The sequence below is a fragment of the Pistacia vera genome, unplaced genomic scaffold (assembly GCF_008641045.1).
Source record: "Pistacia vera cultivar Batoury unplaced genomic scaffold, PisVer_v2 Contig269, whole genome shotgun sequence".
Taxonomy (NCBI): domain Eukaryota; kingdom Viridiplantae; phylum Streptophyta; class Magnoliopsida; order Sapindales; family Anacardiaceae; genus Pistacia; species Pistacia vera.
The window spans coordinates 411,272-427,495 of record NW_022196078.1 but is presented as its reverse complement, the minus strand read 5'-3'; the positions used below and the strand labels follow the sequence as shown (position 1 = coordinate 427,495).

The window sequence follows — 16,224 nt, the reverse complement described above, 5'->3', positions numbered from 1 at the left end:
ATCGAGGAAACTACTCGGCAAGGCTCACCAATTTTCTGCAAATGTCAGTGTTTAATTTTGCTATATATTTATGAGCAAACGACATATTCCCACCCAAAGTTTGATGAAATCCCAAGTTAATACCATAGGTTCCATTTATTCCAGATTCCCATCTTTAAAGTGACGGAAAAATGTTTGATATAAAGGTAAAGGGAAAAACTGGTCATTTTACATGGGCGGCACATGTTAGCAGACCACCGCCTATAATAGTCCTCTAGCGCATATTAGTAGCCGGTGTTCCCGACGTTTTTCGCTCATTTTTCGACGATTCTTCCACCTAAAATCACCATTGTCACCACCATTTGACTCCTCGCATCCTCTTCTACAAAACCCCTAACCTTTCTAGCCACGACAGCTCACCGTTTGCCGTCCACCACTTCATCGAAAAACAATCGATGAACACGAACTCTCAGCCGGCGAATGACGATGAAACGATTATTGAGGACATAGGGGTTTTATAGATTTGGAGACGGTGGTTGCATTGGTGGTGTCCAATTGGATTTTCGCCGCTGGAATGCGATGAAGAACATCGAAACCCTAAGCCTAACGATGCCGACGATTGGAGAGGCAAATGAGTCAGGAACTAAAGGAGTTTTGGACGACGGACTATGAGGAAGGTGATGGAGGTGACCAGGGGGTTCGAGGTCATCGAAAACAGCCCAAATTAGGCTGTTTTCGACGAGGGTGTGTAGTGACCGAGGGTGTTTTTGATATAATTTAAAAATTAAATAGTAAGTTATAATTCTACTAATTTAGGGGTTAAAACATAATTTATTAATTTAGGGTTAAGGGTATTATGGTAATTGCACCCTCTAAACCCTCAAAATTCATAATACTATTACTTAAGGGTAGAAAAGTAGAATAAATAGAACTTATGATATTAATTTTGGATTTTGTCAAACCTTACGTGGAAATATGTCATTTACTCTATTTACTCTATTTATTTAGGGGAAAGTGTGTATTAAATTCAAAAGACTAACCCTCTTGTTTGAACAATTGAATTGACAAATTTATGTTATTTTTTTATTCATTAGTTTAGTTCTTTATAATCTGGAAAGATCTATAACGCCACAGATTTCAGCCAGGTGTCCTTTGCATGAGTCACATCCCAGACGTCATGGATATATATTCCCAATTCCTAAACTTACATTATAAAATATTCAAGTCAAAGTCTATCCACCAAATGTGAATAATCCTGATAATTTCATAAATGAAACAACATCCAAGTCTCTTATTAAATTCAATTATTCATTGTATTATACCTACCATTACATAACTAACTGCGTAACCTTTAACATTAAATCAGAGCTTGAGGTGAATGGACAAGGGAACAGGAATCTCACTCCCAATCCCTTGTTTGATTCTTTAAAAGAACCTGAAACTTCTTTAAAAGTGCTTGTAATTTTAAGATACATATCAGAGCTTGAGTTTGCGGAAACCCAACAGAGATCACCCTGGAGGCCGTAGAGCCTGGCAGTTCTTATTAAAGAATTAATGAAAGATGAACTACCCACCATTGTAGAAAGAGTTGAATGCTTTCCATTTTACTATTTTCTATCTGCCCTTCTGCATCTACACCGTTATTTGATTCAATTAGGCCGTGTTTATAACAAGATAGCGAGGCCAAACTAATCATTTCAACTTTTTGTTAAAGAAGTATACCAGCTTGAATCCTGGCTCTCATAGCAGAACGGACCAGAGTTTTTAACTAATCTGAGATTTTACCAAATTACATGTCCTCACAGATGTTGGTTAAAGCCTCAACAGGGTAATTAAATCAGGGAGTGCAAAAGAGCTTCAGCTTGCGGTAACGAGTCTAGCCTGACGGAGTTCCTGGAATCTGCAACTGCAATTAGAGCGTCTTGCTACACTTCTACTGCTGCTGTCTGAGGATATGTCACACATTGGTCATCACTATGGAGAAATATTTTCTTGTATTTCATAATGAATTGTACAGTGAATTTATAGCAAAAACAAAAAAACTAATCTAAGAAGTAAATTGTTACATTCCTATTATAATTCTATTTCCTATTCCTATTAATTATATTTCCTATATTACAATAAAAATAATTCTATTTCTTATATTACAAAGAGAATAATTATATTTCCTATTTTACATTTCAATACTCCCCCTCAAGCTGGAGCATATAAGTCATATGCACCAAGCTTGTTACAAATAAAGTCAACACGAGAACCTTTGAGAGACTTAGTGAGGATGTCTGCTAACTGGTTGTTGGAACTGACATAACTAGTTGCAATACACCCTGATAGAACTTTCTCTCGAACAAAGTGACAATCAATTTCTATGTGTTTAGTCATCTCATGAAACACTGGATTTGAAGCAATATGAAAGGCAGCCTGATTATCACAGAGTAACTTCATTTGTGATACTTCTACAAATCTCAACTCTTGAATTAGTTGTTTTAACCAAACCAGCTCACAAGTGGCTAAGGCCATTGCACGATATTCTGCTTCAGCACTTGACCTTGCAACAACCGCTTGTTTCTTACTTTTCCATGAAACTAAGTTTTCTCCTGAGGTAGAATGTCTATCAGATGGAGAACCTGCCCAATCAGCATCTGAATATCCGACAATATGCGAATGGCCCTTATTTTCATACAGTAAGCCTCTACCTGGTGCTCCGTTGATATACCTTAAAATCCAAACAACTGCATCCCAATGACTATCACACGGAGTTTGAAGGAACTAACCCACAACACTGACAGAAAAGGAAATATCCGGTCATGTGATAGTAAGATAGTTAAGTTTTCCAACAAGTCTTCGATATCTTCCAAGATCAGTAAGAGGCTCCCCCTGTGTAGGTGAAAGTTTTAAATTAGGATCCATAGAAGAGTCTATTGGTCTGCAATCTGACATCCATGTTTCCTCTAGAATATCCAGTACATACTTCCTCTGAGAAATAACAATACCAGATTTAGACTGAGCGACTTCTATGCCAAGAAAGTATCTGAGTAGCCCTAAGTCTTTCGTCTGAAAGTGTTTGAACAAGTGTTGCTTCAACTATCCAATGCCATCTTGATCACTTCCTATAATAAGAATATCATTGACATAGACAACCAGATATATACACTGCCCTGATGATGTATTTCTATAGAAAACAGAGTGATCAGACTCACATCGAATCATACCAAACTTTTGGATAACCATGCTAAATCGTCCAAACCAAGCACGAGGAGACTGTTTTAGACCATATAGAGAACGACGAAGTTTACATACCAAACCAGACTCCCCGTGAGCAACAAAACCAGGAGGTTGCTCCATATAAATATCTTCCTGAAGTTCACCATGAAGAAAAGCATTTTTAATATCCAATTGATGCATAGGCCAGTTTCGAATGGCAGCCATAGCAAAGAACAATTGGATGGAAGACATCTTCGCAACAGGAGAAAAAGTGTCAAAATAATCTGTCCCATAGATCTGAGTTATCCCTTGGCCACCAAACGGGCTTTCAGCCGATCAACCTTACCATCTGGACCAGCCTTTACAGTGTAAATCCATCGACAACCAACAGTCGAATGGCCCGGAGGTAAGGAAACTAACTCCCAAGTATGATTATGATGCAAAGCAGACATTTCTTCAACCATTGCCTGACGCCATCCGAGGTGAGAAAGGGCCTCATGAACATTACAAGGAACAGAAACAGAAGAAAGGGTGGAGACAAAGGCATAATATGAAGGATATAAACGATGATAACTCAAAAAATTGTAGATGGGATGAGGGTTACGTGTAGACCGCATACCTTTACGAATAGCAATGAGAAACTGATCAGCTAGAGACATGACCGTGGCATTGAAGGAATTGGGCACAGGACCTGCAGTAACAGGGATCTCAGGAACGACAGCGGGAACATCAGGATCACCTGTAAAAGGAATAAGACTATTGCCGACAGGGAGAGTGGTATTAGTAGTAGACTGAGGTATCGAAACAGAAGAAAGTGGAAAAGCAACGTATGGAATTGGTAGAACATCTACTACCGGATCAGACTCCACTGGAGGATGAGGAAAAAATGGAGAAGACTCAAAGAACGTAACATCAGCAGAGATGAAATAGCGATGTGTGGCGAGTGAATAACACTTGTAGCCCTTCTGAAGACGTGAATACCCTAAGAAAATACATTTCGTAGACTTGGCTGACAGTTTATCCTGACCAGGAGGGAAAATGTGAACAAAACAGGTGCTCCCAAAGACACACGGGGGAAGAGAAAATAATGGAGTATCAGGGAATAATATGGAGTGAGGAACCTAATCTTGTAAGACAGAAGAAGGCATGCGATTTATTAAGTAACAGGCGGTTAGAACCGCGTCAGCCCAAAACCGGAAAGGAACTTAGCTATGTAAAAGAAGAGTGCGAGCAATTTCAACGAGGTGTCTATTTTTACGCTCAGCAATGCCATTCTGTTGGGGACTATAAGCACAAGAAGACTGATGAAGAATTCCCTGAGATGTCATGAATTTAGTAAAGGAATCAGAGAAATATTCACGAGCATTATCACTTCGTAATAGAGAAGTTTACCCCAACTCCAAATATCAAAACAAGAGCGGTAAGATTTATAAATAGGGTGAAGGGGGGGATCAATAGTTTGCCATAACATACAGCATAGCATCAATTTTAGTCCAGGAAGACTTATATGACGTAATATCGGCAACTTTGGTGGTCAAGTGATCCTCCAGACCTTGACCCATACACCATAATTCGACAGAGGCAGCCATGATGAATAATTAGTAGTCCCAATTAATCGTTCAGTGGTGATGGGAGGGAGAGATACAAAAGAAAAACCACTTGGATGCGAAGGAGAGGCTGTTTAAGTCTTGAAACTGACAGAAACACAGAAACCTACGCTTTCTGGAAAAACTGAACACTCGCTGGAAAAATAGATCGGAGGAGGGGCTGCCAGAAAATTGATCGGCACGTGAGGGCATGTGCAGCAGCGACCGACGACGAAATCACTCGGGTTATGACAACGATGGGAAGACGATCAGTCTGGTGTGATTAGACCAGATTCTGATCGTTGTCGGAAAACAGTCACCGAGAAAAAATTCCGAGAAAGAGAGAAGAAAGGAAAAAATTTGAAATTTCAGACACTTGGCTCTGATACCATGTGGAGAAATATTTTCTTGTATTTCATAATGAATTGTATAATGAATTTATAGCAAAAACAAAAAAACTAATCTAGGAAGTAAATTGTTATATTCCTATTATAATTCTATTTCCTATTCCTATTATAATTATATTTCCTATATTACAATGAGAATAATTCTATTTCCTATATTACAAAGAGAATAATTATATTTCCTATTTTACATTTCAACAATCATAATTGCTGCAATCATCTACCTACAACTTCTGAAATAGTTGTATCATTGAATGTTAATATAGTTTCTTTATCTTCATCAGCTTGTCTCGAGAAAGCCGGCTTCTTTGGGCTCACTATATTGAAGGTTTCATTTTTAAGCATAGAAGAAACTTCCAACATGGATGGTCTATCATGTGGGTTTTCTTGGACACATAGCAAAGCTATTTGCAAGCACTTTATTAATTTGCAGGAGGAATTTGTATCATCTAGTGATGGATCCATAAACTCCATGCCTTTGCCATCTTTCCAGAGCACATATGCCTGAAATGATAAATACCAATTATCATTCAATTCAAATACCAAGTTTTGAACAAACGACAATCCTTAGTAAATAATAATGGTTACGAAGCAACTTACATAATCTAGCAAGCTTAAGTTTTCTTCAAGACCATAGAAAAAAGAAACCTTGTTTCCACTTATGATTTGTAGAAGTAGAACCCCGAAACTGTACACATCAGATTTGGTAGAGTATATGCCTCTTTTAACATATTCAGGAGGAACGTACCCACTACAATGGACAATCAAGCTTTGAGTATATGAGATACTATATATATACCATTAGGAGGAAATATATATACTTACTATGTTCCAACAACTCGTCCTGTGTTTGCTTCAAGTTCATCTTTTGCAAATATTCTAGCCATACCAAAATCTGATATTTTAGGCCTCATTTCTTCATCTAATAAAACATTACTAGCTTTCAAGTCCCTGTGAATGATAGTAAGTCTTGAGTATTCTTGCAGATATAGAAGCCCTTGAATAATCCCTTCAATGATATGTACACGTTTTCTCCAATCCAAAGTATACCGTCTAATAGGATCTACATCAAATTGAATTGTCAACAATCAAGGCAAAAAATGCAAATGATCAATGCAAAAAATTACACCAAAGAATTCACAATACCAAAGAGGTAGTAGTCCAAGCTTTTGTTTGGCATGTACTCGTAGATCAACATTTGTTCTTCTTTATCAGTACAAAACCCCAGAAGTCGAACAAGATTTACATGTTGGAGCTTTGCTGTAAGCATAACCTCATTCCTGAACTCCTCATATCCTTGTGTGGATGTTTTTGAAAGTTTCTTCACTGCTACTTCCTGTCCATTGGGTAGCAAAGCCTGACAAACAAACAAAATTTATGTTCCACAATCAGCTAGGAAGACCAAATTGCAATAGAATAAATGGCCTAATAGAATGTACCTTGTAAACAGGACCATATCCTCCTTCCCCAAGCTTATTTTCAAAAGAAAATCTGTCTGTAGCCACTTCAATGTCATGAAAATTATAAGTTATCAGATTAGGAGCATTGATGTTAAAATCCCCAGCTGCAGATGGGTCATTTATTCTCTTCTTTGATCCTTCATTAGCTGAGACCAAATAAACATGGCAGTAAAAATCAGATGATCATTCATCACTTTATCATAAGAAGCATTATGGCTGGACAAGTCACCTTTTGATTTGAGCTTTCTTATCCAGAAGTAATATATCAAAAAGCAGCCCAGAAGAAGAATAGTAGCTGCAGTTGAAGACAACACAATTGCTAATAACCGCCGCTTATTTCTTCCATCGTTATTACCCTCTTGAGCTGAAAAAATATTTCCTTATGTTACCTAGAGTTCCCATAAAAAATCTTCATTCAACTCATTGTCAACCAATTTTTCAATGTGTAAAACTTGGTGTTCTATTATTTTCATAAATGGTCATATGTCAATACAACTGGTCTAACTACTATGCCATTGTCATACCTATACTTATATCTTCACTTGATCAAAAAATCTAGTCATCTGATGAATAAATAATGTCAAAGTTTTGCCTTATGTGCCGGCTATGGAACAAGTGATAACATAAAAAATTGGGGAAGCCACATAAAAATTGTTGATTTGGTTGTAATTACACTACAGCTAGAAATAATAAAACAGATTTCTTCATAAAGTAAGTTCTGATCACTTACCTGCAGCTTGAGAAAGCATCCAGTTATCATCGTGGGAGATCTGCCACGCATTGTAACCAAGTAGCTTCTTCTCCTTGGCATAAGCAACCTTAATTTTAACAACGTCAACATCATCAAAACCAATCCAAGATGTCCCAATTGTGCAGTAATTCACCACATAAGTTGCATTGTACAAAATATTAGCTCCATATCTCAGAACATAATCCCTGATGTCCTTATAGCTCATGTCTCCATCCTCTGTGATGGCTGGCCCTGTTGCCGGTGCACCAATACTGTTGTCCTGAGCATTCGCAAGCGTCCACGCGTATCCATAAAAAGGCAAATTCAAAACCACCTTATTCGAAGATAATCCTCAGCTAATCCAAGCCATAATCCCATAATCCGTGTTAACAGTACTAGTCGGATCATACAAAGCAGCGTGTGCCGCAGTAGAATTATACCACTGAGGGGAGTAGAAGTCATAAGCCATAACATTAGCCCAATCCAAGTATTGTTCCATTTCTTTTACAGGGAAGCTTCCTGAATCTAAACCTGGCTGAAATTGAACAGCTGCAGTCAATATAAGCTTTGCCTGGCTAGAGTTTCCCGCCTCTAACTCGATAGCAGCTCGCCACTCTTCGAAGAGAACTCCCATGTTATACATATCAGAGCTTGAGTTCGCGGAAACCCAACAGAGATCCAGACCCTGGAAGCCATAAACCCTGGCTGCTTTTATGGAAGAATCAATGAAAGATTTCCTGAAAGATGAATTGCTCACCATAGTAGAAAGAGTTGAATATTTTGCATTTCCTCCCCCAATGGAGAGAAGTGTAGAGACTGATGGATTCTTCTGTTTCACAGTATCTTTGAAGTTAGAAAATTCTTTCTCATCAGAAGCTGATAAAAAGAGCTCATAGGAGGTGGAATTAACATCAGCAAAAGCACAAAAAAGGTGAGTAAACAGTGCAGAATTTATATCCGCACTTGGGAATCCGCTGCCTGAATACCAGTAACCACCTTTAACCCAAGTTTCTGATTTTGCTGAGTAGAATTTTAAAGAGAAGATGACAAAGAACGCTGCAAGGATGATTTTGGGTGCCATTGATGAACTTGGTAGCATATTTTGGGTGATTTATTGAGGGGAAAATTTATATATTTAAGCTAATATGCCTGTGCAAGTGTCCTCAAAGCAGGTGAACATAGTTATGACTTATGAGTTCCATGTGCGGAATTTGTGGTACGAAATAAACGGCGAAGCTAATCTGAACACATAAATTTTCTGCAAATGTCATTGTTTAGGTGTTTACTTTAAAGGGATGAATTGACCTTTTTGGTTTTGAACCTATTTATTGAAGATTAAATAATAGTTGGCAGTTTTCACAATCAAAACCATTAAATATGAGTTGAAATTTATTCAGAAATGGCAAGGTCTTGTAGTTTAGAATACTGCACAGTATAGAAGCCAAGAAAATATAAACAAAAGATTCAGATTATTTATTTTGCTAGCGGGTCCAGTTTTTAATCTTTCAGATGTTCTATTAGGACAAAGAGTTAAATTACTAATTTTGGGAAATTAACACTGACATCCCAAATAGAGATTATGTTATTTAAATGAAACGGTGTAAGGAGTAGAGAAAACATTTGAATCAATGGTTAGCCGTTTTGGACAAACAGTTAATCATTTTTACGTTCAATAATTGTAATAATACCAAAAAGATCATCTACTTATCCCTAACTTTCGATTATTTGATCAAAATTACCAATTGTTTGACCAAAATTTCTAGCTATTTCGCAAAAATGTTAATGGTAATTTAAAATGTTTCTTTTACCCTTGATCCGTTACATTTAATTAATGGAAACACCATTCTAGGGGTTGCACTGCTGGTTTTCCAAAATTTGGGGAAAAAAATTTGTACCAAACTTCAGGGGTGCCTCGGATACAGAGTAAAGGAAAGTCTTAAATTTAGACTTTAGTACACATGTTTTTTTTAAAATATCTTGCTGACGCTATTAATAGCAAAATAGTGAAATTTCCAAAAGCGATTCCCAAGCAATTTCTCAAAAGAAGCCAAGGAAGTTGCCAAGAAACACGCAAAATTTGGATTTGATGTGCAGGCTTAGCGCCACCATTCCGCCTCTAATTTCTTCTCCCACATGCTAGAAAATACACCTCACTATTAACCAAGCGGTTGCCTCTGGACGGCTACAACTTGCATATCTTAATTTGTTTATCCAACAAGTTACTTATTAATATTCTTCTATAATGTGAAAACAATATATCATAATGGGAAGAAAATTTTGAAACGTACGAATCATAGGTTTTTGTTTGATTGATGTCTTTGAATTTACAATCTATGAAGTCAGAGAACTAGTACTGAACTTCAGGTAAGTTAAAAACTTTATAATGTTCACATTAGAGAATGATTGATGGTATATGTTATTATCAGATTTATTCGATAAACGTTTGTCACAACCTATATAGATGTAACATGTGCGGAGATAAAGAAACATGTGTGATGAGATTTTATTAGATAAATGTAAGATGCTAATACAGCATGATCTTCGCGGTTAATTGCACACCAAAACATATATGGTGAGATTCACATTAGATAGCGTAAAACATGAATGTAATGTGTTAAATTTTTGGTACGTTGAAACTCAAATAAGGAGTATGAAAATAAGGATTAATTTTCAAAGCTTTTTTTTCTATGATTATGTTGTTGAAATCACTATCTTGAGCAATTAGCGCACAAAAATGGACCAAACAAAACTTTAAATTATCACATGCAATTGCATCCATCAAGTTGTGTTCTTGGTCTTCCAAGTTCAACAAGAGTCTACCCCAGTAATTTCCTTGGCTCCTTCTTTTGGGTCCCCAAAGTGATGGCACACTTCAATTTGTTCTCACTCAAATTCACTATATTTGATTGGGAAATATAAATTATATATCAAAATTTTAAATAATATCCAAACGTCTTGACTGACTCAAAAGCTGAGCAAAACTTTGAAAGATCTCACTCAAAAACTTTGATTAGCTCTTAGATTTTCAATGTATTATTTAACAATAGAGGAAGGTACATTGAAGAAACAAAAAAAGATTGGTCAATGAGTCAAAATATTCTCATGTTAAATTAAATTTAAGTAAATAAAAAATTATATATAAAAAAATGATAATTTCATAAGAATTAGTCAAAAACACTGAACTCTTGGCAAAAGTTTGGTCTACGTAAAGACGTGTTTGTTGATGATAATTTAGTAACAATAATTTCCATTTATTTGTGGTTTGCTAAATACTCTTAGCTACATTAGTGAAGACTTTTTTTATTCGAAATTTGGAATCTATAATGTTAAGTGTAATAAGATTTTTTTTTTTTTTTTTTCCTGATATATAGTGTCACACATATATATTCATAATCCTGAGGGTCACGAAAGACCCTACAAGCCTTATGAATCAAGATAATTATACAAATATGGTAGATATCTCTCATGTGACTTGAACACAAAACCCTCTAGGTATTAGCTAACCCCAATGGCTAAAGGGTTTGTCATCCGACCACAAAGGGAGAGTGGTTTTTACTTTTTTTTTTTTTTTTAGACCAGTGGTGTCTGGGCTAACTTACGCGCACCTCATTTAATCTCTCGAGACCCTGAAGTGAACGATCGGATACATCTCCTCAGTGACCACCCATATTAGTGTTTGAGGGAACTCGAACTTAGGAACCCACATTGGATCCTTTTGCTCTTTTACCATGGTCTGGATGTCGTAGCATTTGGAATTCTACCTCCTTCTTTAAAAGATAAGACTTCCTTTTATTCAGCGAAGGCAGCATCCAATAAGGTATCCGACTTAGCAATCAGTGGATGGCGGGTCCCCTTCCCTATGGTCAGCCCGCCCTTTCGCTCTATCTTGGTAGGTTTCCGTTTATATAATGGATATGGCGCGAGTCCCAAAGGGTCAGCAAGAGAGTATGATGGAATAAGATTTTTCTCTATATTTGTATATAAGAAATACTTATCTAGAGCTTCACTCAAAAAAATAATGGGTGCGTTTGGTTTATTATTTTGGATAGGATTTTGAGAATAATATTGAATAGTTGAGTAGGGTTATGATTACAAGAATAGGATTTGAAAAATATGTATTTGGTAGAGTATTTTTACGTTCATATTTGTGTTGAATATTTGATTGATATATTTTTTTATAAACGATTTATTAATATAATATTTTGGTGCATTTTGTTAAAATAATATATTATTAGTAGAGTATTTTGACTTTCATATTTGTGTTGAATATTTGATTGATATATTTTTTTATAAACGATTTATTAATATAATATTTTGGTGCATTTTGTTAAAATAATATATTATTATATATATAACATATCAATTTACATTTTATTGTTAAATTTGTCACCAGTAAATATTGGCCGGCAGGCCTTGATTAAAAAGCATATTAAAAAAACAACTTGTAATTATGCTATGGTTAATCTGCAAATTAAGATACATAGACAAACAGCTATAGATGCAAAAAATCTACGGTCATAAAAATAGGGTATGATCCTGTGAGGTTGAGATCACTGACAATCCGCTAGACCTGCACACATGAAAGGGCAAGCGTGAAGCTTCCGAAAAACACCGGGGTGGTGTTTGCTGTAGGCACTCCGACGCTTAAGTCAGCGAAGCTGAAGAGATTATTTGATAAGAATTAAGGAGATGAAGAATTACCAGGAGTCTTGTCGGAAGCTAGGACTACAACGAAGGCGTCGGGTTCTTGGGAGCAAGAACTTTTTGAGCAAATAGATAGTTTTGAGTAGCGTAGATTGACTATGGGAGATTGCATCTACAATGAGAGGGTAAACCTCTGTTTTTATAGTGAACCCAAAGGGTTGGAATCCTAGTAGGACATTGAGTCCTTTTTTTTAGGAGATAATCCATATCAAGAAAGAAATATGATTTCTTAACCTTATTAGATTAAGTTTAATAGTTTAAATAAGATTTGAAATCTTAGTAGGATACTAGGTCCTATTTTGGGAGATAATCTCTATCATGAAAGAGATATGATTTCTTGATCTTATCAGATCAAGCTTAGTAGTTTGAGTAAGATTTGAAATCTTTGTAGAAGAGGAAATAGAATAGGATTCTGATTTCCTACTTATAGACTGTTGCAGGCTAATGGGCTGAAATTCAATTTAGCTTAACTTATAAGATAGCCCAACTCATAGAGTGGGTAGGTCGCAAGGTGATTTTAAGCATAGACCCAATCGAGATTGGGTTGAGGTCTTGGGCCGTGACATGTTTATTTCATTATTGGGCCTCGTCAAGCCCAAGATGATTTTTGGCCCTAACAACAGCCAGTTTTTATTTTATGGCTAATCAACATTACTGTATGGTAAAGCTCCAATAAATTTCTTTCTTAATCGTAAAAATTGGAGAAACTCTTAAGAGTGTAATTTATAAAACTCCTTAATGTTTCAAGTTGAACCGCAAAATAATAAATAAATAAATAAATCTTCATCCTTATCTGTTAATTGAAATCATTTATATGATTATTATCATTTGTTACTTCCTTCAAATATTGTTGTTTGGCACTCGCAATTAATAGACTTAAATTGTCACATAGCTTATGACCTTAATTAGCTCATTTTTTTTTTTTTTTCACATGATGAAAACAAATATAATGATATAATTACCTCATTTTTTGGCACTCACAATTTATACATGAATTTTATCAACTCTTAATCAATCAATATGAACAGAATTTGGTCTTAATCTCAATATCTCAAAATCAATGCATAAATTATAAAGTACTGAATTGAAAGGTCAAGGATTTTAGAAGTACATGTTTGTGTCATGCCTTCTCAATTCTTGAGTTCCAAATTGAAGTGATCGGTCTTTATTTCCAATAATACACCGAATGACAACTTCCAAATGGGTTTCAATTGTTCTATCGCATTTTTTAGTAAGGACCTAACCAATTTATATCAACGTTTGGGCCCTCTTGTTAAAGGTCCAATAAACTCTAAAGTCTATTAGAGGCCCAAGCCAACACTTGTCGACAACCCAAATTATTAAAATTTAAGTGTTATGGGCAATCCTAAAATGATCACATTAAATCCATCAAAATATCTTATTAGATTATGCGTCCACCCGGTTTTATCAAACAAAAATATAATTAAATGTTAGCTCACAATTAGGAAATTTTCTAACACTTCGAACAAAAAGCAATATTTTAACCGAAAATAGCTATACACGTATAAAACTATATATGGAGAGTTTCACATCTCAGATCTGCTAACGATGTCAATGGTTGCAAGTATAACATCGTGACGGTTTCACGCGCTAGATGTGGGCTCCAAGAGGGTGATTCTAGGGCAATCTCCACCTTTAGTGTTGATGTTGGATGCATTTGTCAAGGACGTAACCATTACTTGGTTCTGGGCCAACTTTGTGGCAGTGTATCCCATGATCAATATTTCTCTTTATTCATTCCTTTGTCCAATTGATTGGCAATGGAAGAGCGGGAAGACGAGTAGGTACGACAACAATTTCTTGGAGTAGGTTTGACACGACCCGTCCCGAATTTTCTCATCCCGTAGGATCCGGGCGCTCCCACAAGACTCGGATACCCGAGACGTGTCATGTAGAAAAACTGTGAAACCTGTTAGAAGACCTATTTTTCCTGAATAACATCATAGTATTTTCATTTCCAACATCTCAAAAAAAAGACATGTATCCTCCTTCGTTTTACAAAAGAAAAGAGTTAAGGAAAATTTGTGGTATCAGATTTTCCACTTATACAACACATTCCAAAACATAAACAAAAGGAAATACATGATGGGAAACATGAGTTTTCTTTTGAAACGAAAGTCCAAAAATGCACTACCACATAAATGTAAAACCCACATGAAACGATGTTGATGCGTGGCACAACCTTGAGCGGTGACTCACTGCTCGGCACGATCTCCCTGTAAACCTGAGGGGGGGAGGAAAACATTTTTTTGAAAAGGGGTGAGCTGAAATACTCAGTGAGTGGGGGAAAAGGGAAAGTTTGCAAAACATTCATCAAATAAAAGTTATGGCGTGCAATGGTCCTTATGAAATACTGAAAACAACATGGTTCTATGAACATGATATGGTGGTAGCTAATCATCTTGTATGCATGCATAACTCATTTCCAATCGTTCTAAGTATTATAGTATGATCAATTAAACTGACAACAATTTCTGAATCCTAGCTCATCACTAAATATTGAAAACTCTTTTATGAGAACTTAAAGAATAGCTGTAAATGCTCATGCTTCTAAAGACAATGTTTTCTATAAATCGTGCTACAAACATCAACTGTTTCATATAGCTAATGCAAACTATCCATCATATACTGAAAACTGAAACTATTAACTGATACTGGAAACTATAGGCTAGTATCTGAAAACTTTAAACCGATATCCTGTTTCGAAACAGTAAACTGATACTGTAGCTTTTATTGTTACTGAAAACTATAAGCTAATATCTTATTTCGAAAACTGGGGCTAATACTGAAGGCTCTCTTAATACTTTGAAAACTCATATTGAGACTATCGCTCATAACTGATACTCAAAACTGAATGTGATTTTGAACATTCTAAAACTGATTATGATATTAATAACAGAAAACCCTCACCGCAACTAGTACCCTGGGGGAAAAATCTCGATACCTGGTGGGCATCCCACACACAGGCAGAGCTGGGAAAAACATCTCAATACCCGGCAAGATCTATCATCGCGCGGGCAGAGCTTGAAGAAAACCATCTCAATACTTGGCAGACAAGCTCAACGCCCAGGCAGAGCACTAAATATCTCAATACGCATGGGTAGAGCCTGAAGACCAAATATCTCAATACCCAGCGGAATCCTGCATCGCGTGGGCAGAGCCTGAAAACTGGAGGATGGGTACTTCGTAGGGCGGTTTTAGCACCATAACAATCTCATGCATAATCTCAACTAACATGTAAGTCAAGAACATACCACATATGTGCTTATAAATCATGCATATATGACATAATATTCAAAAATCACATCCAGGGGTGAAACTAAAAATTTCCAAACGTGTTTTAAAACTGACAGTTTAACCCAGATTAAAAATTACTTTCAACATCACATTTCCATAGCATATGTCCATCACTAATCATAAGATATATACCACATTTCATATAAAAGTAAATCATGCCAAATCGTATGAAATTCCATGCAAAATGGGGGTAGAATGCAAGTTTTAAAACATACTTTCAAAAACTGACAGAATGCACCCCTTCTCTTTTTCTTTTTACCAAGAAACCATCTACCAAGATCACGAACCTCAACCCGTATACAATTTAACCAATTCTCTACTCTCAAATTTTTATCAATAGCGTGAATACATATAAATTCTATATACCAACTTCATCAAAACATTTAAATAAAATCATAAGTTAACATGCAATCATGGATTTAAGCTTTTGGAAGAAGATTTGGTTTAATCCACTCACCAAATCAAGCTATAATTTCAATGGGGCATTCAAGACAAATATATGTTGATCCAGTAATATTTTCAAGTCCTTCAGAATCAACAACTATTAAAACACAATTTTCTTTCAAACTCATTTAAATCTCCAACTGTTTCCAAAATGAGGTTACTGACTTATAAAATTCATAACAATTCAGCCCTTAATCTAACCTCATGAAACTCTCCAGAATTAAACTAGACACATAGGATTCACCAGAATTTAAAATCACTCAATTTGGATAGTATAGTGCATTATTTCAGTTCTGAAATGCATGCTCTACAGAAAATATGAAATTCCAGAATTTCATAGCAGAATTCAAATTAATAAAAAAACAATACTTCGAATTTTGGGGTGAAATCAATTTTCA

At 35.9% G+C, this 16,224-nt stretch overlaps 1 protein-coding gene across 1 annotated transcript; it reads right to left on the bottom strand.

Moving 5' to 3' along the window:
• Window positions 1–5,329: 5,329 nt before the first annotated feature.
• Window positions 5,330–8,122, bottom strand: LOC116133403 (cysteine-rich receptor-like protein kinase 10). Its single transcript, XM_031419105.1, is given in 7 exon segments — window positions 5,330–5,674; window positions 5,771–5,921; window positions 5,996–6,233; window positions 6,317–6,527; window positions 6,610–6,776; window positions 6,860–6,994; window positions 7,361–8,122. Coding segments are annotated over 7 exon segments (1,950 nt in total). The 5' UTR covers window positions 8,121–8,122; the 3' UTR covers window positions 5,330–5,386.
• Between the last annotated feature and the right edge of the window lie 8,102 nt (window positions 8,123–16,224).